General features: G+C 53.7%; 1 protein-coding gene across 1 annotated transcript in view; it reads left to right on the top strand.

The window, feature by feature from the left end:
- The window catches only part of LOC148148474 (microtubule-actin cross-linking factor 1, isoforms 6/7-like), a 214,622-nt gene that overhangs the window by 86,693 nt on the left and 103,971 nt on the right, over nt 1-23,958 (top strand). Inside the window, exons 8-12 of the mRNA XM_087993185.1 lie at nt 797-966; nt 3,935-4,094; nt 8,316-8,510; nt 14,114-14,239; nt 21,561-21,704. Of these exons, the coding sequence (XP_087849311.1) occupies nt 797-966; nt 3,935-4,094; nt 8,316-8,510; nt 14,114-14,239; nt 21,561-21,704 (795 nt within the window). The remainder of the gene's footprint in view (nt 1-796; nt 967-3,934; nt 4,095-8,315; nt 8,511-14,113; nt 14,240-21,560; nt 21,705-23,958) is intronic.

Genomic DNA, 23,958 nt, shown 5'->3' with positions numbered 1-23,958 from the left:
TTCTTGGTAGTGTGGATGTGCAGAGGGATCTTGGAGTCCCATGTACATAGATCCCTGAAAGTTGCCACCCAGGTGGATAGTGCTGTTAAGAAGGCATACGGTGTGTTAGCTTTCATTGGTAGGATTGAGTTCTGGAGTCATGATGTTATGCTGCAACTATACAAAACGTTAGTGCGGCCTCACTTGGAATATTGTGTACAGTTCTGGTCCCCATATTTTGGGAAGGATGTGGAAGCATTGGAAAAGGTGCAGAGGAAATTTACTAGGATGTTGCCTGGTCTGGAGGGAAGGTCTTATGAGGAAAGGCTGAGGGACTTGGGTGTGTTCTCATTGGAAAGAAGAAGGCTAAGGGGGGATTTGATAGAGACATACAAGATGGTCAGAGGATTAGATAGGGTAGACAGTGAAAGACTTTTTCCTAGGATGATGACATCAGCTTGTACGAGGGGACATAACTACAAATTGAGGGGTGAGAGATTTAAGACAGATGTCAGAGGCAGGTTCTTTACTCAGAGTATTTGGGGGGTGGAACGTACTGCCTGCAACAGTGGTAGACTTGCCAACATTAAGGACATTTAAATGGTCATTGGATAAATATATGGATGAGAATGGAATAGTGTAGGTTAGATAGGCTTCAGATTGTTTTCACAGGTCGGTGCAACATCGAGGGCCGAAGGATCTGTACCACTCTGGAATGTTCTATGTTCACTCCCCATGTGTCCTGTTCACTGTCACAGTGTCCCACAAACATTATTTTAAATGTGAAAATGTAAGAATTGTTGGCTTTTGAATTCAGGAATTAATGAAAGAGCTGCGAGGGAAAAGGGCAGTTTATGAAGTGACATTGAGAATCGGGAAGGCGCTAATGGACAAAGCAGAACATCCAGGCGACCGGGAAGATCTGCAGGAGCAGGTGACAGACCTGAGTGAACACTGGAACAGCCTGAATGGAAAATCTCTGTGCAGGTATTGATTCACATTCAGGGATCTGTGGATAAACACTCCAAGATCCCTCTGAGCTTCCGAGTACCCTGACATTGAATATTCCCTCATCTTCTTTCAAAGTGCATCACTTCACATTTATCAAGCTCAAATTCCATCTGCCACTGATCTATCCACCTGACCAACTGGGTCATACTGTTCTGTAACCAAAGACCTTCCTACTCACTGACATCCACCAGACCAATCTTTCCATCATCAACATTTCATCCACATCATTTATATAAATCACAAACAACAAGGGACCCAGTGGTGGGGACCTCAGTGAACCCTGGAACGCAGCACTGCACACTGTCTGCCATTTGGTCAACGACCCATTTAGTCCACCTTGGTTTCCCGTCTGCCAATCAGTTTCTCTGTTTGAATCCATCCACTTATTTCTTTCGCATTACATAGTACCTGGTTTAGGACTGCATGTTCTCCACTTGGTTCCTCAATGAATTGGTCCAGAAAACGAAGCCATACACAGAAATTTACCAAAGATCCTCAGGCAGCACCTTCCAAACCCACGACCACTTCCATCTAGAAGGACAAGGGCAGCAGATACATGGGAACACCACTCCCTGCAAGTTCCCCTCCAAGCCACTCACTATCCTAACTTGGAAACATATCACCATTCCTTCATTGTCACCAGGTCTGAGAATTCCCTCCTAATGGCATTGTGGGTCAACTCAAGGAGGTGAACTGCAGCGGGTCAGGAAGGCAGCTCACCCCCACCCTCACAAGGGGCAATTAGGGACGGGTAATAAATACCGGCCCAACCAGTGACACCCACATCCCATGTGCGAATGAGAAAAAAAAATCACTTTGGACATTACTGTGGTCATCATTCCCTGAAACCCAGACAAATGGCACTGCATATTCTCCATGAACAGACATTTGTTACACACAAAGAAATGAAGCTATCTTAACATGAAATACAGAGATTTTGAATCGGTCTGCAAAACAGAACTTCAGACTATTCCCCACCATTTTACAGTGATGTGAACCAAAGAATTAATCCCTTATCCTGAGTCTTTAATTTTGGTGTAACCGATTCTTCCTGTATCGTTCCTGAAAACAATGTGGGCGGTACAGTGGCTCATTGGTTAGCACTGCTGCCTCACAGCACCAGGGACCTGGGTTCGATACTAGCCTCGGGCGACTCTCTGTGTGGAGTTTGCACATTCTCCCCATGTCTGCGTGGGTTTCCTCCAGGTGCTCCGGTTTCCTCCCAAAGTCCAAAGATGTGCAGGTTAGGTGAACTGGCCATGCTAAATTGCCCATAGTGTTCAGAGATGTGCAGGCTGGGTGGGTTATGGTAATAGGGTAGAAGAATGGGTCTGGGTGGGTTACTCTTCGGAGGGTCGGTGTGGACTTGTTGGGCCAAATGGCCTGTTTGCACACTGTAGAGATTCGATGATAAAACTATGATGTACTCTTCCATATACATGAGCAAAGCTGAGATCCTTCATTGTCTCAGATTAATAACCTACAGACTGTAAGGCAAACCCTCCTGTCCGTCTGAGCTTACTCAGCCCCTTAACTGCTTTGAAAAAAAAATCTCTTCTCTCAATGAGACACCATTCTTACTTTTGAGCTCAATCAGATTTCCTCCTGACCCTCTAAAATCACTCAACCTCAAGAATTTCAAACATCTAGATTATTGTAAATGACAAAAAACAGCCAGTGACCCCTCTCCTGTTCGAGGCCACCTCAGGAAAAGCAATTTTCCGCACACCCTCCAGGAGTCCCGCAGTCTCTCAAACAGCGGAATAGGTTCCTGGGCAGTAAATGCTGGCCCAGCCAATGATGCTGGTGTCCCACGTGGCAATAAAATAAACATTACTAACGAGAGGGACTTTCTTGTTTGAACGTCCTGTATCCTTGTTGGAAATACTGTGTCATTTTCTTTTGTGCTGATAATGATTTCAATTCTCTTGGTTCAGGGATAAATGTTGTCTTCAGTGCCCCTCAACAGGCACCACAAGATCTCCAACACTGCCTTACATTGACCCTCCGACAATGCAGCACTCCCTCAGCACTGACCCTGCAACAGTGTAACGCTTGCTCAACACTGACCCTCTGACAGTGCAGCGCTCCCTCTACACTGACCCTCCGACAGTGCCCACTCCCTCAGCACTGACCCTCCGACAGTGCGGTACTCCCTCAGCACTGACCCTCCCATAGTGCAGCGCTCCCTCTGCACTGACCCTCTGACAGTGCCCACTCCGTCTGCACTGACCCTCCCATAGTGCGGCACTCCCTCAGCATTGACCCTCCGACAGTGCCCACTCCGTCTGCACTGACCCTTCCATAGTGCGGCACTCCCTCAGCACTGACCCTCTGACAGTGCAGCGCTCCCTCAGCACTGACCCTCCGATAGTGCAGCACTCCCTCAGCACTGACCCTCCGACAGTGCGGCACTCCATCAGCACTGACCCTCCGACAGTGCGGCGCTCCCTCAGCACGGACCCTCCGACAGTGCAGCGCTCCCTCAGCACTGACCCTCTGACAGTGCAGCGCTCCCTCAGCACTGACCCTCTGACAGTGCAGCGCTCCCTCAGCACTGACCCTCCGACAGTGTGGTGCTCCCTCAGCACTGACCCTCTGACAGTGCAGTGCTCCCTCAGCACTGACCCTCTGACAGTGCGGCACTCCCTCAGCACTGACCCTCCGACAGTGCAGCGCTCCCTCAGCACTGACCCTCCGACAGTGCCCACTCCCTCAGCACTGACCCTCCGACAGTACGGCACTCCCTCAGTACTGACCCTCTGACAGTGCAGCGCTCCCTCAGCACTGACCCTCCGACAGTGTGGTGCTCCCTCAGCACTGACCCTCCAATAGTGCAGCGCTCCCTCAGCACTGACCCTCTGACAGTGCAGCGCTCCCTCAGCACTGACCCTGTAGCTGGTTGTTTCCATTGATTATTGACGGGTATTATCTGGTTTTACAGGCAGTCCATGATTGAAGAAGTTTTATTGTCTTCGGGTAGATTGAGTGAATCTCTGCAGGTGGTGTTGGACTGGTTGTACAGGGCAGAGGTCACACTGAATGAGCAAGCCCGAGTAAGTGGTGACGTCCAATCTGTGAAAACGTTCATTGAGAACCACAAGGTAACTGTTCATGTTCTTATTGTGTATCCATCACTTCATGTATCTGCTGTTTCCATCCTGTCCCTACACACTGTTAGTCAATGGAGCTCACTGTCCAAGCTCAGAGACACTGTGGGCTTGGCAATTCCATGGGGAAGATCCATCACAAATTTAAATCTCCCAAAAACAGCTCTAGGGAATTCCCCCATCCGAGGGTAGGTCCGATCAAGGACAGTAGTGGGAGACTGTGTATTGAGTCGGAAGAGATAGGAGAGGTCTTGAACAAGTACTTCTCTTCAGTATTTACGAACGAGAGGGACCGTATTGTAGAAGAGGAGAGTGTGAAATGGACTGGTAAGCTAGAAGAGATACCTGTTAGGAAGGAAGATGTGTTGGACATTTTGAACAACTTGAGGATAGACAAGTCCCCGGGGCCTGACGGGATATATCCTAGGATTATGTGGGAAGCAAGAGAGGAAATTGCAGTACCGTTGGCAATGATCTTCTCGTCTTCACTGGCAACGGGGGTGGTACCAGGGGACTGGAGAGTAGCGAATGTTGTGCCCCTGTTCAAAAAAGGGAATAGGGATAACCCCGGGAATTACAGGCCTGTTAGTCTTACTTCTGTGGTAGGCAAAGTAATGGAAAGGGTACTGAGGGATAGGATTTATGAGTATCTGGAAAGACACTGCTTGATTAGGGACAGCCAGCACGGATTTGTGAAGGGTAGGTCTTGCCTTACAAGTCTTATTGAATTCTTCGAGGAGGTGACCAAGCATGTGGATGAGGGAAGAGCAGTGGATGTAGTGTGTATGGATTTTAGTAAGGCATTTGATAAGGTTCCCCATGGTAGGCTTATGCGGAAAGTCAGGAGGCATGGGATAGAGGGAAATTTGGCCAATTGGATAGAAAACTGGCTAACCGGTCGAAGGCAGAGAGTGGTGGTAGATGGTAAATATTCAGCCTGGAGCCCAGTTACAAGTGGAGTTCCGCAGGGATCAGTTCTGGGTCCTCTGCTGTTTGTAATTTTTATTAATGACTTAGATGAGGGAGTCGAAGGGTGGGTCAGTAAATTTGCAGATGATACGAAGATTAGTGGAGTTGTGGACAGTGAGGAGGGCTGTTGTCGGCTGCAGAGGGACTTAGATATGATGCAGAGCTGGGCTGAGGAGTGGCAGATGGAGTTCAACCCTGCCAAGTGTGAGGTTGTCCATTTTGGAAGAACAAATAAGAATGCGGAATACAGGGTTAATGGTAGGGTTCTTAGTCAGGTGGAGGAACAGAGGGATCTTGGTGTCTATGTACATAGATCTTTGAAGGTTGCCACTCAGGTGGATAGAGTTTGTAAGAAGGCCTATGGAGTATTATCGTTCATTAGCAGAGGGATTGAATTCAAGAGTCGTGAAGTGATGTTGCAGCTGTACAGGACCTTGGTAAGGCCACATTTGGAGTACTGTGTGCAGTTCTGGTCGCCTCACTTTAGGAAAGATGTGGAAGCTTTGGAGAGGGTGCAGAGAAGATTTACCAGGATGTTGCCTGGAATGGAGAGGAAGTCGTACGAGGATAGGTTGAGAGTTCTCGGCCTTTTCTCGTTGGAACGGCGAAGGATGAGGGGTGACTTGATAGAGGTTTATAAGATGATCAGAGGAATAGATAGAGTAGACAGTCAGAAACTTTTTCCCCGGGTACAACAGAGTGTTACAAGGGGACATAAATTTAAGGTGAAGGGTGGAAGGTATAGGGGAGATGTCAGGGGTGGGTTCTTTACCCAGAGAGTGGTGGGGGCATGGAATGCACTGCCCGTGGGAGTGGTAGAGTCGGAATCATTGGCGACCTTTAAGCGGCATTTGGATAGGTACATGGATGGGTACTTAATCTAGGTTAGAAGTTCGGCACAACATCGTGGGCCGAAGGGCCTGTTCTGTGCTGTATTGTTCTATGTTCTATGTTCTATGTTCTAATCTCTGACTCCTGCAAACAGTTTCCCTGAACTGGGCTTTTATATATTAGATTACTTACAGTGTGGAAACAGGCCCTTCGGCCCAATAAGTCCATACCGACCGACCGAAGCGCAACCCACCCATACCCCTACATTTACCCCTTACCTAACACTACGGGCAATTTAGCATGGCCAATTCACCTGACCTGCACATCCTTGTGACTGTGGGAGGAAACCGGAGCACCCGGAGGAAACCCACGCAGACACGGGGAGAACGTGCAAACTCCACACAGTCAGTCGCCTGAGGCGGGAATTGAACCCTGGTCTCTGGCGCTGTGAGGCAGCAGTGCTAACCACTGTGCCACCGTGCCGCCCATATATTCTTAAGAAGGCACTCATTGCCTGAATTTATCATCCAGATACACATCATACCCCCTCCCCCACCCTAAATACCTGACCCCTTTCCCAACTTCTCCTCCCAAACACCCAGCCAATCTCCCACCTCCCTCAACCCCTCCTTCAACTCACCCTCCAACACATTTGCTCCCTCTCCATGCCGAAGAACTGATCAACAAACCTCCCCACGTCTGTCCACAGTTAATTCATAGAACAGAGCAATACAGCGCAGCACAGGCCCTTCTGCCCTCAATGTTGCGCTCATCTATGGAACCATTCTGAAGAGGAGAAAGTGAGGTCTGCAGATGCTGGAGATCAAAGTTGAAACTTTATTGCTGGAACAGCACAGCAGGTCAGGCAGCATCCAGGGAACAGGAGATTTGACGTTTCGGGCACAGGCCCTTCTTCAGGAATCATTCTGAAGCCCACCTAACTTATATTATTCCATTTTCATCCATATGTTTATCCAATGATCATTTAAAAGCCCTTAAAGTTAGCAAGTCTATTACTGTTGCAGGCAGTGCGTTTCACGTCCCTCCTCCTCTGAGTAAAGAAACTACCTCTGACATCTGTCCTATATCTATCACCCCTCAATTTAAAGCTATGATCCCTCGTGCTCGCCGTCACCATACTTGGTAAAAGGCTCTCCCTGTTCACCCTATCTGACCCTCTGATTATCTTATATGTCTCTATTAAGTCACCTCTCAACCTTCTTCTCACTAATGAAAACAGTCTCAGTTCCCTCAGCCTTTCCTCATAAGACCCTGCATTCATACCAGGCAACATCCTCGTAAATCTCCTCTGAACCCTTTCCGAAGCTTCCACATCCTTCCTATAAGGCAGTGACCAGAACTGTATGCAATACTCTAAATGTGGCCGCACCAGAGTTTTGTACAGCTGCATCATGACCTCATGGCTCCGAAACTCAATCCCACTACCAATAAACACCAACACACCATATGCCTTCTTTTGCTCTATCAAACTAGGTCACAACTTTCAGGGATTTACACACCTGGACACTGAGATCTCTCTGCTCATCTACACTGCCAAGAATTTTACCATTAGCCCAGTACTCTGCATTCCTGTTACTTCTTCCAAAGTGAACTACCTCACACTTTACCACATTAAACTCTATTTACCATGTCTCAGCCCAGTTCTGCAGCTTATCTATGTCCCTCTATAACCTGTAACATCCTTCAGCACTACCCAACTCTGCTGACCCTACTGTCATTTGCAAATTTACTAATCAACTCCTCGCCAGAGTAGCTGCAGTCTCATTCAAATACACACGACTGCTCACCATGTTGTGTTGGTGGACTCCTTCCACTATGACACTGCCATTCCTTCAGTGTCGCTGGGTCAAAATCCTGGAATTCCCTCCTTAATGACATTGTGGATCTACCCACAGCACATGGACTGCAGTGGTTCAAGAAGGCAGCTCACCCCCACCTTGTCAAGGGGCAACTAGGGACAGGCTATAAATGCATGTCCCAGAAATAATAAAAAAAAAGTTTCCCTGTGCCATTGACTTATTCTTGAAGGCAGAATTTTGTCTTAAAACCTGTGAAAAACGATGAGCATTGTAAGCTGCCAAGAGATGCCAAGTGGAAGCCTCCAGGAATCATCAGGCCTTAGCAACATTGCCACTTCATTTCTTTGTCTGAAATCACTGTCAGAATTTCAAAATGTCAGCTGCTGTTTCACAAAGTCCCCGACTCCCAGAGTCAATAATCACTTCAGTCAAAGCCACTCGAGTCATTTAGGAACTGGACTTTTTATCTATTTCTGTTGTACTTTCTATCATACTTTTAGCTCATGGTCAGATGAGTGCTGTGAATATTAAGACTTACTTCTGGTTGATAAACAGCTAAAGTTTCAGATTCAGTTCTGTCTGGGTCCATCTGCAGGTCTTTCAGAAGGAGTTGGGCAAACGGGCCAGTTGTGTGAGGGCTCTGAAACGTACCTTCAGGGAGCTGAACAAAAACACAGGTGTCAACTGTGTCTGGCTGAAAGCTCAGATGGAGGAACTGAATAAACAGTGGGAGCACGTGTGCAATATTTCCGTCTTGAAGCAGTCTCTGCTTGAAGCTGCACTGTGTCAGGTAGGAACCTGGTGTCAACCATCACCTTATCACATTGTCAACAAGTGTAACCCTGAGGAGCTCATGCTCTTGTGCGTGATGGTGACTGAGCGGCTCATTGTTGAGCAACAATATATATCAGATGCCTTAAGGGACTGGAATTCTGCTGTAGTCTTTTTTTGTACCTCGGTCTGCTTTAGGCCTGATTGGAGTCAGGGATATTCAGACCTGATTTATCTGCTCCTTCATGTTATCTCATGCTGTTTGATATTATCGATCTGCTTCTTGCAGTATTCCTCGATGTGACATATTCATAATGCAGTGACAAATCTGTCTACTTTCAAAGGGCCTAGTACTGGAGGGAACGGTGAATTGTTCACTTGTTTGTATCTCATGGTTTGGAAACATAGAAAATTGGTGCAGGAAGAGGCCAATCAGCCCTTTGAGCCTGTACCACCATTCAATATGATCACAGCTGATCATGCAGTCTCAGTATCCCATTCCCACCCTCTCCCCATACCCCTTTAGCCACAAGGACCACGTCCAGCTCCCTCTTGAATACATCGAATGAACTGGCCCCAACAGCTTCCTCTGTGAGAGAATTCTACAGGTTCCCAACTCTCTGGGTGAAGAAATTCTTCCTCATCTCAGTCCTAAATGGCTTACCCCTTATTCTTAGACTGTGACCCCTTGTTCTGAACCTCCCCAACATCAAGAACATTCTTCTCACATCTAGCCTGGACAGTCCCATCACAATTTTATGTTTCTCCCTCGCTCTTCTACATTCCTGTGAGTAGGAGCCCAATCTATCCAGTTTTTCCTCATATGTCAGTCCTACCATCCCAGGAATCAGTCTGGTGAACCTTCACTGAACTCTCTCAATAGCAAGAACGTCCTTCCTCAGACTAGGAGATCAAAACTGTACACAATACTCAAGGTGTGGCCTCACCAAGGCCCTGTGTAACTGCAGCAAGACATCCCTACTCCGATACTCCAATCGTCTCGCTGTGATGGAGAACATGCCATTAGCCTTCCTCGCTGCCCGCTGCACCCCCATACCAACCTTCAGCAACTGTTCCACCATGACACGCAGGTCTCATTGCACCTCACCTTTTCCTAAACTGCCACCATTCAGATCATAATCTGCCTTCCTGTTTTGTGACCAAAGTAGATAGTGAGGCTCTTTTCAGTCATGGCTGACCATGGGTTGTATCCTCATTGTTCTAGCTTTCTGCTTCCCTGAAGCAACGTCGCTTGTGACTGAAGAGTCCAATGCTGTAGTGACAATACATAGTGTGATTAAAGGCAGTGAGCATGGCTTTGTGAGGGGTAGGTCATGCCTCACAAATCTTATTGAGTTCTTTGAGGAGGTGTCAAGACAGGTCAAAGATGGTCGAGCAGTGGATGTGGTGTATATAGACTTCAGCGCTGGAAAAGCGCAGCAGGTCAGGCAGCATCCAGGGAACAGGAGAATCGACGTTTCGGGCATAAGCCCTTCTTCAGGAATGAGGAAAGTTCACCTGCACCTCCACACACATCATCTATTGCATCCTCTGCACCCGATGTGGCCTCCTCTGTATTAGGGAGACAGGCCGGCTACTTGCGGAGCATTCCAGAGAACACCTCTGGGACACCCAGACCAACCAACCCAACCACCCTGTGGCTCAACATTTCAGTTCCCCCTCCCACTCCACCAAGGATATGCAGGTCTTTGGACTCCTCCATCGCCAGACCACAACAACACGACGGTTGGAGGAAGAACGCCTCATCTTCCGCCTAGGAACCCTCCAACCACAAGGGATGAACTCGGATTTCACCAGTTTCCTCATTTCCCCTCCCCCCACCTTGTCTCAGTCTAATCCATCGAATTCAGCACCGCCTTCCTAACCTGCAATCTTCTTCCCGACCTCTCCGCCCCCACCCCAGTCTGACCTATCACCCTCACCTTGATCTCTTTCCACCTATCACATTTCCGACGCCCCTCCCCCAAGTCCCTCCTCCCTATCTTTTATCTTAGCCTGCTGGACAAACTTTCCTCATTCCTGAAGAAGGGCTTATGCCCGAAACGTCGATTCTCCTGTTCCCTGGATGCTGCCTGACCTGCTGCGCTTTTCCAGCAACACATTTTCAGCTCTGATCTCCAGCATCTGCAGACCTCACTTTCTCCTCTATATAGACTTCAGCAAGGCATTTGATAAGGTTCACAATATACATGAATGACTTGGTAGGCTCATTCATAAAGTCAGGAAGTATGGGATACAGGGAGATTTAGCTATCTGGATTCAGAATTGGCTGGCTGACAGAAGGCAGAGAGTGGTTGTAGATGGAATGTATTCTGCCTGGAGGTCAGTGTTGAGTGGGGTCCCGCAGGGTTCTGTTCTTGGGCCTCTGCTCTTTGTAGTTTTTATAAATGACTTGTTTGAGGAGGTTGAGGGGTGGGTTAGTAAATTTGCAGATGACACTAAGGTTGGAGGTGTCGTCGATAGTATAGAGGGCTACTGCAGGCTGCAGCGTGACATAGACAGGATGCAGAGCTGGGCTGAGAAATGGCAGATGGAGTTCAACCTGGACAAATGTGAAGTGATGCATTTTGGAAGGTCGAACTCGAATGCTGAATATAGGATTAAAGACAGGATTCTTGACAGTGTGGAAAAACAGAGGGATCTGGGTGTGCAAGTACATAGATCCCTCAAAGTTGCCACCCAAGTGGATAGAGTTGTTAAGAAAGCATTTGGTGTTTTGGCTTTCATTAACAGGGGGATTGAGTTCAAGAGCCGCGAAGTTTTGCTACAGCTCTACAAGTCCCTGGTGAGACCACACTTGGAATATTGTGTCCAGTTCTGGTCGCCCTACTATAGGAAAATACAGAGGCTTTGGAGAGGGTGCAAAGAAGGTTTACCAGGATGCTGCCTGGACTGGAGGGCTGTCCTAATGAAGAGAGGTTGACTAAGCTCGGAGTTTTCTCTCTGGAGAGAAGGAGGAAGAGAGGAGACCTGATCGAGGTGTACAAGATAATGAGAGGAATGGATAGAGTCAATAGCCAGAGACTTTTCCCCAGGGCAGGGTTGACTGGTACAAGAAGTCATAGCTTGAAGATATTAGGAGGAAGGTGTAAAGGAGACATCAGAGATTCTTTATGCAGAGAGTTGTGAATGCATGGAATGTGTTGCCAGCGGTAGTGGTGGAAGCAAAGTCATTGGGGACATTTAAGCGACTGCTGGACATGCACATGGATAGCAGTGAGTTGAGGGGTGTGTAGGTTAAGTTACTATATTTTACATTAGGATTAACCTTCGGCACAACATCGTGGGCCAAAGGGCCTGATCTGTGCTGTACATTTCCATGTTCTATGATCTCAAGTGCCTTCATATCCCTCATGCAGACATCGTTGGGGATGCCCAGTAGGTCTCTTCCTGGATGCAAGCTCTCCATAGAGAATATTGTCACATCTATCAGCATTATATCGCATTTGCCAAGTATTTGCTCACACAGCCAGTCTGTCCAAGTCACCCTGCAACCTCCTAGCATCTTCCTCCCAGCACACACTGCCACCCATCTGCACATTTGGAGAAATTGCATTCGATTCCTTTACCAAGTCATTCATATATATTGTGAACAGCTGGGGTCCCAGCACTGAACCCTGTGGTACCCCACTCATCACTGCCTACCGCTCTGAAAAGGACCTGTTTATTCCAACTCTCTGCCTCCTGTCTGCCAATCAGTTTTCTATCCATGTTAGTACATTATCTCTGATACCATGAGCTTTAATCTCTTGGGTGGAACCTTGTCAAAGTCCAGATACATAACATCTACTGATTTCCTCTTGTCCACTTGACTGGTCACATCCTCAAAAATTCCAGAAGATTTGTCAATCATGATTTCCCTTTAGTGAATCCATACCAACTAGCACCGATTCTGTTACTGCTTTCCAAATGCTCAGTTATTACATCCTTAATGATTGACTCCAGCATTCTCCCCACCACTGATGTCAGGCTAACTGGTCTATAATTCCCCACTTTCTCTCCCCCTTCCTTTTTAAAGAGTGGAGTACATTAGCTACCCTCCAATCCATTGGAACTCTTCCACAGTCTATAAATGTTGGAAAATAATTACCAATGCATCTGCTATTTCTCGGGCCACTTCCTTAAGTATTCTGGGATACAGAGTATCAGGCCCTGGAGACTTATTGGATTTTAATCCCATCAATTTCCCCAAAACCAATTCCTGACTAATAGGATTTCCTTCAGTTCCTCCTTCAGGCTTGAGCCTCTGTCCCCTTGTAGTTCTGGAAAGTTATTTGGGTCCTCCTTAATGAAGACAGATCCAAAGTATCTGTTGAACTGGCTCTGTCATCTCTTTATTGTCCATTATGAATTCACCTGATGCCACCTGCAAGGAACCTACATCTCTCTTCACCAGTCTTTTTCTTTTCACGTTTCTATAGAAGCTTTTGCCATTGATTTTCTGCAGCTTACCTTCGTATTCTACCTTCCCTTTCCAAATTAAACCCTTGGTCCTCCCTCCTCCTGCTGAATTTTAAATTTCTCCCAGTACATGTTTGGCAGCATTTTCTGACCTTGTTAGCGATGGGTGAGCCACCTTCCCTGTTTTACTCTGACACCAGACTCCGGTGTACCACTGTTGCAGTTAATCTGTGTGTTCTTTAACTATCTGCCATTGCCCATCCACTAGCCACCCCTGAAGGATCCTGGCCAGTTTATTCTTGCCAATCCATGCCTCATACCATCAAAGTTCGCTTTCTTTAAGTTCAGGACCCTAGCTTCAGCTTTAATTGTGTCACTCTCCACCTTAATGAAGAATTCTACCACATTATGATCACTGTTCCCAAAGGATCTCACACCACAGTGTTGCTAATTAATCCTCTCTCATTACATAACACCCAGTCTAGGGTGGCCAGCTCTCTGGTCAGTTCCTTGACATATTGGTCACAGAAACCATCCATCATACATTCCAGGGAATCCTCCACCATCACATTGATTGAACTGACAAACTGGTAGCAATATGTAGATTGAAGTCACCCATAATAACTGCTGTAACCTTACTGCATACATCTCTACTTTCCTGCTAGATATAATCCCCAATATTACACCAACAGCTGGTCTGTACACAACTCCCACTAACGTCTTTATCCCTTTAGTGTTCTGCAGCTCCACCCATTGTATAGGCTAATGTCCTCAGTTACTATTGTGTTAATCTCCTCCTTAACCAGCCACACTACCTCACCCCTTTCTGTCTGTCTTTCCTGAAAAGTGAATAAACCTGGTTGTCCAGTTCCCAGCCTTGGTCACCCTGGAGCCAGGTCTCTGTGATCCCAATTGCATTATATTTATTAATAGCTGTTTGCACAGTTAATTCATCAACTTTATTACAAATACTCTCCTGGATGGAGAATGATGGGAGGCAGCCAGGGGATTACCGGATGAATTTGTAATCGACACATTCACGGGCAGAGTGAGACATTAACACAGAGCTGGCAGAGCCTCCTGGTGACTGGGAGAGCCAGGCACAGAGCCACGCTGGGATTCTGCAGTTGTATTTTAAGTGTTTTCCAAAGCTTGACCAGTTGTTCTCTATGAAACTGAATCCACATTCTCTGCTGTTAGGCTGAGCATTTTCAGTCCTTGGTTCAGACTTTGTTGGGTCACTTGACACAGACCGAGAGGAAGCTGACAGATGGACAGATCCTGCAGGAGCAGGAAGCTCTGCTGGAACTTAAACACCAGCACCAGGTGGGTTAGATCGAGGGGATGGTACAGAGAGAGGGAACAGGGCAGCACCGAGAGGGAGGATTGGGATGCAGTGAAGAGGTAGGGGGAGAGGCTGGGAAGTGGAGGGGGAGAAGAGAGGGAGAGGGAGGGAGGGAGGTGGGGGTGAGGGGAGAGGGAGGGAGGTGGGGGTAAGGGAAGAGGGAGGTAGGGGAGTGAGGGGCGAGGGAGGGAGGTGGGGGGATGAGGGGAGAGGGAGGGAGGTGGGGGGATGAGGGGAGAGGGAGGGAGGTGGGGGTAAGGGAAGAGGGAGGTGGGGTGTAAGGGGAGAGGGAGGTGGGGGGGTGAGGCGAGAGCAGGGGAGGTGGGGGGCGAGGGGAGAGGGAGGGAGGTGGGGGTAAGGGGAGAGGGAGGTAGGGGGTGAGGGGAGAGGGAGGTAGGGGGGTGAGGGGAGAGGGAGGGAGGTGGGGGGTGAGGGGAGAGGGAGGTGGGGGGTAAGGGGAGAGGGAGGGAGGTGGGGGGGTAAGGTGAGAGGGAAGGAGGTGGGGGTAAGGGGAGAAGGAGGGAGGTGGGGGTAAGAGGAGAGGGAGGTGGGGGGTAAGGGGAGAGGGAGGGAGGTGGGGGTGAGGGGAGGGAGAGGGAGGTGGGGGGTGAAGGGAGGGAGAGGGAGGTGGGGGATGAGGGGAGGGAGAGGGAGGTGGGGGAGTGAGGTGAGACGGAGGGAGGTGGGGGGTGAGGGCAGAGGGAGGTGGGGGGTGAGGGGAGGGAGAGGGAGGTGGGGGAGTGAGGGAGGTGGGGGAGTGAGGGGAGAGGGAGGGAGGTGGGGGAGTGAGGGGAGAGGGAGGGAGGTGGGGGGTGAGGGGAGAGGGAGGGAGGTGGGGATGAGGGGAGAGGGAGTAAGGTGGGTGGGTGAGGGGAGGTTGGAGGGTGAGGGGAGTGGGAGGTTGGAGGGTGAGAGGAGAGGGAGGTGGGGGATGAGGGGAGAGGAAAGTGAGGGGAGAGGGAGGTGGGGGATGAGGGGAGAGGGAAGTGGGGGGTAAGGGGAGAGGGAGGTGGGGGGTTGAGGGGAGAGGGAGGGAGGTGGAGAGGTGAGGGGAGAGGGAGGGAGGTGGGGGAGAGGGAGGGAGGTGGGGGTGAGGGGAGAGGGAGGGAGGTGGGGGAGATGGAGGGAGGTGGGGGGGTGAGGGGAGAGGGAGGGAGGTGGGAGTAAGGGGAGAGGGAGGTAGGGGGAAAGGGGAGTGGGAGGTGGGGGGTAAGGGGTGAGGGAGGAGGGTTGGGGGGTGAGGGGAGAGAGAGGGAGGTTGGAGGGTGAGGGGAGAGGGAGGTGGGGGGGGTGAGGGGAGAGGGAAGGAGGTGGGGGGGGTGAGGGGAGAGGGAAGGAGGTGGGGGGGTGAGGGGAGAGGGAAGGAGGTGGGGGGGTGAGGGGAGAGGGAAGGAGGTGGGGGGGTGAGGGGAGAGGGAAGGAGGTGGCGAGGTGAGGGGAGAGGGAGGGAGTTGGGGTGAGGGGAGAGGGTGGTGGGGGGGGTGAGGGGAGAGGGAGGGAAGTGGGGGTAAGGGGAGAGGGAAGTGGGGGGTTGAGGGGAGAGGGAGGGAATGGGGGTAAGGGGAGAGAGATGTGGGGGGGGTGAAGGGAGAGGGAGAGAGGTGGGGGTAAGGGGAGAGGGAGGTGGGGTGAGGGGAGAGGGAGGGAGGTGGGGATGAGGGGAGAGGGAGGTGGGAGGGTGAGGGGAGAGGGAGGGAGGTTGGGGGGTGAGGGGAGAGGGATGGAGGTGGGGGGGTGAGGGGAATGGGAGGGAGGTGGGGGTAAGAGGAGAGGGAGGTGGGGGGTAAGGGGAGAGGGAGGGAGGTGGGGGTTAAGGGGAGAGGGAGGGAGGTGGGGGTAAGAGGAGAGGGAGGTGGGGGGTAAGGGGAGAGGGAGGGAGGTGGGGGTAAGGGGAGAGGGAGGTGGGGGATGAGGGGAGGGAGAGGGAGGTGGGGGAGTGAGGTGAGACGGAGGGAGGTGGGGGGTGAGGGCAGAGGGAGGTGAGGGGTGAGGGGAGGGAGAGGGAGGTGGGGGAGTGAGGGGGGAGGGAGGGAGGTGGGGGAGTGAGGGGAGAGGGAGGGAGGTGGGGGAGTGAGGGGAGAGGGAGGGAGGTGGGGGGTGAGGGGAGAGGGAGGGAGGTGGGGATAAGGGGAGAGGGAGTAAGGTGGGGGGGTGAGGGGAGGTTGGAGGGTGAGGGGAGTGGGAGGTTGGAGGGTGAGAGGAGAGGGAGGTGGGGGGTGAGGGGAGAGGAAAGTGGGGGGGTGAGGGGAGAGGGAGGTGGGGGATGAGGGGAGAGGGAAGTGGGGGGTAAGGGGAGAGGGAGGTGGGGGATGAGGGGAGAGGGAAGTGGGGGGTAAGGGGAGAGGGAGGTGGGGGGTTGAGGGGAGAGGGAGGGAGGTGGGGAGGTGAGGGGAGAGGGAGGGAGGTGGGGGAGAGGGAGGGAAGTGGGGGGGTGAGGGGAGAGGGAGGGAGGTGGGAGTAAGGGGAGAGGGAGGTAGGGGGAAAGGGGAGTGGGAGGTGGGGGGTAAGGGGTGAGGGAGGAGGGTTGGGGGGTGAGGGGAGAGAGAGGGAGGTTGGAGGGTGAGGGGAGAGGGAGGTGGGGGGGGGTGAGGGGAGAGGGAAGGAGGTGGGGGGGTGAGGGGAGAGGGAGGGAGGTGGGGGAGAGGGAGGGAGGTGGGGGGGTGAGGGGAGAGAGAGGGAGGTTGGAGGGTGAGGGGAGAGGGAAGTGGGGGGGTGAGGGGAGAGGGAAGGAGGTGGGGGGTGAGGGGAGAGGGAAGGAGGTGGGGGGGTGAGGGGAGAGGGAAGGAGGTGGGGGGGTGAGGGGAGAGGGAAGGAGGTGGCGAGGTGAGGGGAGAGGGAGGGAGTTGGGGTGAGGGGAGAGGGTGGTGGGGGGGTGAGGGGAGAGGGAGGGAAGTGGGGGTAAGGTGAGAGGGAAGTGGGGGGGGTGAGGGGAGAGGGAGGGAATGGGGGTAAGGGGAGAGAGATGTGGGGGGGTGAAGGGAGAGGGAGAGAGGTGGGGGTAAGGGGAGAGGGAGGTGGGGTGAGGGGAGCGGGAGGGTGGTGGGGGTGAGGGGAGCGGGAGGTTGGTGGGGATGAGGGGAGAGGGAGGTGGGAGGGTGAGGGGAGAGGGAGGGAGGTTGGGGGGTGAGGGGAGAGGGAGGGAGGTGGGGGGGTGAGGGGAATGGGAGCGAGGTGGGGGTAAGGGGAGTGGGAGGTGAGGGGTAAGGGGTGAGGGAGGAGGGTTGGGGGTGAGGGGAGGGTAAGGGGAGAGAGTGGGAGTTTGGAGGGTGAGGGGAGAGGGAGGTGGGGTGGTGAGGGGACAGGGAAGGAGGTGGCGGGGTGAGGGGAGAGGGAAGGAAGTGGGGGGGGTGAGGGGAGAGGGAAGGAGGTGGCGAGGTGAGGGGGGAGGGAGGGAGTTGGGGTGAGGGGAGAGGGTGGTGGGGGGGTGAGGGGAGAGGGAGGGAAGTGGGGGTAAGGGGAGAGGGAAGTGGGGGGGTGAGGGGAGAGGGAGGGAATGGGGGTAAGGGGAGAGAGATGTGGGGGGGTGAAGGGAGAGGGACAGAGGTGGGGGTAAGGGGAGAGGGAGGTAGGGTGAGGGGAGATGGAGGGAGGTGGGGATGAGGGGAGAGGGAGGTGGGAGGGTGAGGGGAGAGGGAGGGAAGTGGGGGTAAGGGGAGATGTAAGTGGGGTGGTGAGGGGAGAGGGAGGGAAGTGGGGGTAAGGGGGGAGAGAGGTGGGGGGGTGAGGGGAGAGGAGAGAGGTGGGGGTGAGGGGAGAGGGAGAGAGGTGGGGATGAGGGGAGAGGGAGAGAGGTGGGGGCAAGGGGAGAGGGAGGTGGGGGGGTGAAGGGTGAGGGAGGGAGCTGGGGGGGTGAGGGGATGGTGAGGGGAGAGGGAGGGAGGTTGGAGGGTGAGGGCAAAGGGAGATAGGGGGTGAGGGGAGAGAGAGGGAGGGAGGTGGAGATGAGGGGAGAGGGAGGGAGGTGGGGGTGAGGGGAGAGGGAGGTGGGGGGTGAGGGGAGAGGGAGGGCGGTGGGGGTAAGGAGAGAGGGAGGGTGGAGGGTAAGGGGAGAGGAAGGTGGGGGCGTGAGGGGAGAGGGAGGGAGTTGGGGATGAGGGGAGAGGGAAGCAGGTGGGGGTGAGTGGAGGGAGGGAGGTGGAGGGGTGAGGGGGAGGGAGGGAGGTGAGGGTGAGGGAGGTAGGGAGGTGAGGGAGGTGGGGGTGAGGGGGAGAGGGAGGTGGGGGTGAGGGAGGTGGGGGTGAGGGGGTGAGGGAGGTGGGGATGAAAGGGAGAGGGAGGTGGGGGTGTGGGGGAGAGGGAGGTGGGGGTGTGGGGGAGAGGGAGGTGAGGGTGAGGGGAGAGGGAGGGAGGTGGGGGGGTGAGCAGAGAGGGAGGGAGGTGGGGGGGTGAGGGGAGAGTGAGGGAGGTGGGGGTAAGGGGAGAGGGAGGTGGGGGGGTAAGGGGAGAGGGAGGTGGGGGAGTAAGGGGAGACGGAGGTGGGGGTAAGTGGAGAGGGAAGGAGGTGGGGGTAAGGGGAGAGGGAGGTGGGGCGGTGAGGGGAGAGGGAGGTGGGGGGGTGAGGGGAGAGGGAGGTGGGGGTTGAGGGGAGAGGGAGGGATGTGGGGGTAAGGGGAGAGGGAGGGAGGTGGGGGTAAGGGGAGAGGGAGGTGGGGCATTGAGGGGAGAGGGAGGTGGGGGTTGAGGGGAGAGAGAGGTGGGGGGGTGAGGGGAGAGGGTGGGAGGTGGGGGGTGAGGGGAGAGGGAGGGAGGTGGGGGTAAGGGGAGAGGGAGGGAGGTGGGGGTAAGGGGAGAGGGAGGTGGGGCGGTGAGGGGAGAGGGAGGTGGGGGTTGAGGGGAGAGGGAGGGATGTGGGGTGGGGTGAGGGGAGAGGGAGGGAAGTGGGCACTAGGGAAGAGGGAGTTGAGGGGTAAGGGGAGAGGGAGGTGGGGGGGATGAGGGGAGAGGGAGGGAGGTGTGGGTAAGGGGAGAGGGAGGTGGGGGGGTGAGAGGAGAGGGAGGGAGGTGGGGGGTGAGGGGAGTGGGAGGGAGGTGGGGGGTGAGGGGAGGGGGGAGGTGGGGAGGTAAGGGGAGAGGGAGGTGAGGGGAGAGGGAGGGAGGTGGGGGCGTGAGGGGAGAGGGAGGGAGGTGGGGGTAAGGGGAGAGGGAGGGAGGTGGGCATAAGGGAAGAGGGAGTTGGGGGGTAAGGGGAGAGGGAGTTGGGGGGGCGAGGGGAGAGGGAAGGAGGTAGGGATAAGGGGAGAGGGAGGTGGGGGGTAAGGGGAGAGGGAGGGAGGTGGGGGTAAGGGGAGAGGGAGGTGGGGGGTGAGGGGAGGGAGAGGGAGGTGGGGAGTGAGGTGAGACGGAGGGAGGTGGGGGTGAGGGCAGAGGGAGGGAGGTGGGGGATGAGGGGAGAGGGAGGGAGGTGGGGATGAGGGGAGAGGGAGTAAGGTGGGGGGGTGAGGGGAGGTTGGAGGGTGAGGGGAGAGGGAGGTTGGAGGGTGAGGGGAGAGGGAGGGAGGTGGGGGGGAGAGGGAGGGAGGTGGGGGAGAGGGAGGGAGGAGGGAGGTGGGGGAGAGGGAGGGAGGTGGGGGGTGGGGCGAGAGGGAGGGAGTTGGGGTGTGAGGGGAGAGGGAGGGAGGTGGGGGGTGAGGGGAATGGGAGGGAGGTGGGGGTAAGGGGAGTGGGAGGTGAGGGATAAGGGGTGAGGGAGGAGGGTTGGGGGTGAGGGGAGGGTAAGGGGAGAGAGAGGGAGGTTGGAGGGTGAGGGGAGAGGGAGGTGGGGGGGTGAGGGGACAGGGAAGGAGGTGGCGGGGTGAGGGGAGAGGGAGGGAGTTGGGGGTGAGGGGAGAAGGTGGGGGGTGAGGGGAGAGGGAGGGAAGTGGGGGTAAGGGGAGAGGGAAGTGGGGGGGTGAGGGGAGAGGGAGGGAAGTGGGGGTAAGGGGGGAGAGAGGTGGGGGGGTGAGGGGAGAGGGAGAGAGGTGGGGGCGAGGGGAGAGGGAGAGAGGTGGGGGCAAGGGGAGAGGGAGGTGGGGGGGTGAGGGGAGAGGGAGGGAGGTGGGGATGAGGGGAGAGGGAGGTGGGAGGGTGAGGGGAGAGGGAGGGAGGTTGGGAGTGAGGGGAGAGGGAGCTGGGGGTTGAGGGGATGGTGAGGGGAGAGGGAGGGAGGTTGGGGACGAGGGCAAAGGGAGATGGGGGTGAGGGGAGAGGGAGGGAGGTGGAGATGAGGGGAGAGGGAGGGAGGTGGGGGTGAGGGGAGAGGGAGGTGGGGGATGAGGGGAGAGGGAGGGAGGTGGGGGTAAGGGGAGAGGGAGGGAGGTGGGGGTGAGGGGAGAGGGAGGTGGGGGTAAGGAGAGAGGGAGGGTGGAGGGTAAGGGGAGAGCTAGGTGGGGGCGTGAGGGGAGAGGGAGGGAGTTGGGGGTGAGGGGAGAGGGAGGGAGTTGGGGATGAGGGGAGAGGGAGGCAGGTGGGGGTGAGGGGAGAGGGAGGGAGGTGGAGGGGTGAGGAGAGAGGGAGGTAGGGAGGTGAGGGTGAGGGAGGTGGGAGGTGAGGGGGAGAGGGAGGTGGGGGTGAGGGGGAGAGGGAGGTGGGGGTGAGGGGAGAGGGAGGGAGGTGGGGGTGAGGGGAGAGGGAGGGAGGTGGGGGGTGAGGGGAGAGGGAGGGAGGTGGGGGTAAGGGGAGAGGGAGGGAGGTGGGGGTAAGGAGAGAGGGAGAGTGGAGGGTAAGGGGAGAGGTAGATGGGGGCGTGAGGGGAGAGGGAGGGAGTTGGGGGTGAGGGGAGAGGGAGGGAGTTGGGGATGAGGGGAGAGGGAGGCAGGTGGGGGTGAGGGGAGAGGGAGGGAGGTGGAGGGGTGAGGAGAGAGGGAGGTAGGGAGGTGAGGGTGAGGGAGGTGGGAGGTGAGGGGGAGAGGGAGGGGGGGTGAGGGGGAGAGGGAGGTGGGGGTGAGGGGGAGAGGGAGGTGGGGGTGAGGGGGAGAGGGAGGTTGGGGTGAGGGGGAGAGGGAGGTGGGGGTGAGGGGAGAGGGAGGGAGGTGGGGGTGAGGGGAGAGGGAGGTAGGTGGAGGGTGAGGGGAGAGGGAGGGAGGTGGGGGGTGAGGGGAGAGGGAGGGAGGTAGGGAGGTGAGGGTGAGGGAGGTGGGAGGTGGGGGTGAGGGGGAGAGGGAGGGAGATGGAGGGTAAGGTGAAAGGGAGAGAGGTTGGGGGTGAGGGGGAGAGGGAGGGAAGCAGAGAGTGATGGGGAGGGAGGGAAGAGGGTGGTGTAAATTAGTGGGGAGTAGGGAAGGGTGAGCAGGATGGAGGGAGCTGATGTTCTGATATCTGTTTCAGGAGGCCGTTGACAGTCTGGAGCATGAGTATCCAGCTCTGGAGTCTGTCATTGCCCTTGGGAATGAGATCCTGACTTCCTGTAATCCGGAATCAGTCAGCATCATCCAATCCTGGATCAACATGGTACAAACACGATGGGATGAGGTGAGTCCGAAGCATGGTGCAAGATTGAGTTTTTCCAGAGCAGCACCTCCTCGTCAGAGACCGTCAAACAGGAGAAATGTAAGATGTGGGTGCCCTCTTCCGACTACTTTTTTTCTGGGTGGCTCAGTGGTTAGCACTGCTGTCTCACAGCGCCATAGACCCGGGTTCAATTCCCACCTCAGGCAACTGTCTGTGTGGAGTTTGCACATTCTCCCCGTGTCTGCGTGGGTTTTCTCCCACAATCCAAAAATATGCAGGTCAGGTGAATTGGCCACGTTAAATTGCCCGTAGTGTTAGGTGAAGGGGTAAGTGTAGGGGAATGGGTCTGGGTGGTTTGCTCTTTGGAGGGTCGGTGTGGACTTGTTGGGCCGAAGGGCCTGTTTCCACATTGTAAGTAATCTAAAAACTAAAAGCAAGAGGAGGCCATTCAGCCCCTGAAGGCCTGCTACCTCATTTCATAGTCATAGAGACTGATAGAGTATTACAGCATGGAGACAGGTCCTTTGGTCCAAATTGGTCTATGCTGACCAAAATGTCTGCCCTCCATAACCCCATTTCCCTGCACTTGGCTCATATCCTTCTAATCCTTTCCTATCCATGTATTTGTCTAAATGCCTTTTAAATGTTATTAATGTTTATGCCTCCACCACTTCTGCTGGCAGCTCATTCCATATGCACATCACCCTCTGTGTAAGAAAGTTGCCTCTCAGGTTCCCTTTTATGTCGTCTTGTCCTCCATTCTCCAACCCTGGGAAAAAGACTTAGTGTATTTACCCTGTCCATGCCTCTCATAATCTTATACACCTCTAAAAAGTTCCCCCTCAGTCTCCCATGCTCAAAAAAAACACATTCTAGCTTGTTCAACCTCTCCCTAAAACTCAGACCATGGAGTCCAGACAATATCCTTGTAAATTTCTTCTGTATTCTTTCTAGGTTAGTGACGTCCTTCCTACAACAAGGTGACCAAAACTGAACACAATACTCCAAGCGTGGTCTCACCAACATCCTGGATAACAGCAACATAACTTCCCAACTTCTATACTCAATGACCTGACTGATGAGGGCCAGTGTGCCAAAAGCCTTCATCATTGCCCTGTCCACCTGGGACACCACTTTCAGAGAACTGTGAACCTGAACTCCAAGGTCCCTCTGTTCCATGACACTCCTTAAGGCCCTACCATTCACCGTGAAATTCCTACCTTGATTTGACTTTCCAAAATGCAAGACCACACACTTATCCATACTAAACTCCATAAACTCCCCAGCTGGTCAAGGTCTTGCTGCAATTTCTGATAACCTTCCTCACTGTCCACAATGCTGCTTAGTTTAGAGTCAACAGCAAATTAATGAATGCCTTGGACATTCTCATCCAAATCATTGATATAGGTAACAAACAGCAATGGACCCAACACTGACCCCTGAGGTACTCCACTACTCACAAGCCTCCAGTCTGACAAGCATCCTTCCACTATTACCCTCTGCGTCCTACCATCAAACCAATTGGGTATCCAATTTGCCAGCTGACCCTGGATTCCATAAGGTCTAACCTTCCAGAGCTACCTGCCTTGTGGAACCTTAAAAGGCCTGACTGAAATTCAGCACTAGGTCTACCGCCCCACCCTCATCAATCTTCCTGGTCACTTTATCAAAGAACTCTAACAACTTTGTGAGGCATTTAATATGATTATGACTGATTTCATCTCAGCCTCAACTCCACTAACCTGCCCACTCTCCATAACCCTCAAACACACCACTGTTGAAAATCACCTCAGACACTGAGGCAGTCTGTGTTCAAATGCAACAAGGTCTGGACAATATCCAGGCTTGGGCTGACAAATGACAAGTAATGTTCACACCACTCAAATGCCAGGCTATGACCATCACCAATAAGAGACAATCTAATCATCTCCCCTTGACATTCAATGGTGTCACCATCACTGAATTCCCTACTACCAACATCTTTGGGGTTACATTGGCCAGAAGCTCAACTGGACTCACCACATAAATATAAGAGAAAATTATTGCAGTTCCTCGAGTCTATACTGAAAACAATAAAATCACAGCAGGTCAGGCAGCATCCATGCAGAGAGATCAAGCTAGTGTTTCGAGTCTAGATGACCCTTCATTCGAAAGTCATCCATTCCCAAAATGACATCTTGCTGTCTTTCCATGGATGCTGCCTGACTTGCTGTGACTTTCATCATTTTTTGTTTTCACTACATAAAGATAGAGTAGGTCAGAGGCTGGGAATACT

The sequence above is a fragment of the Chiloscyllium plagiosum genome, unplaced genomic scaffold (assembly GCF_037043375.1).
Source record: "Chiloscyllium plagiosum isolate Xiang-an unplaced genomic scaffold, Cpla_swu_hap1 HiC_scaffold_12, whole genome shotgun sequence".
Classification (NCBI taxonomy): domain Eukaryota; kingdom Metazoa; phylum Chordata; class Chondrichthyes; order Orectolobiformes; family Hemiscylliidae; genus Chiloscyllium; species Chiloscyllium plagiosum.
The sequence above is the reverse complement of the archived record's forward strand: the minus strand, read 5'-3'. Positions and strand labels throughout refer to the sequence as shown.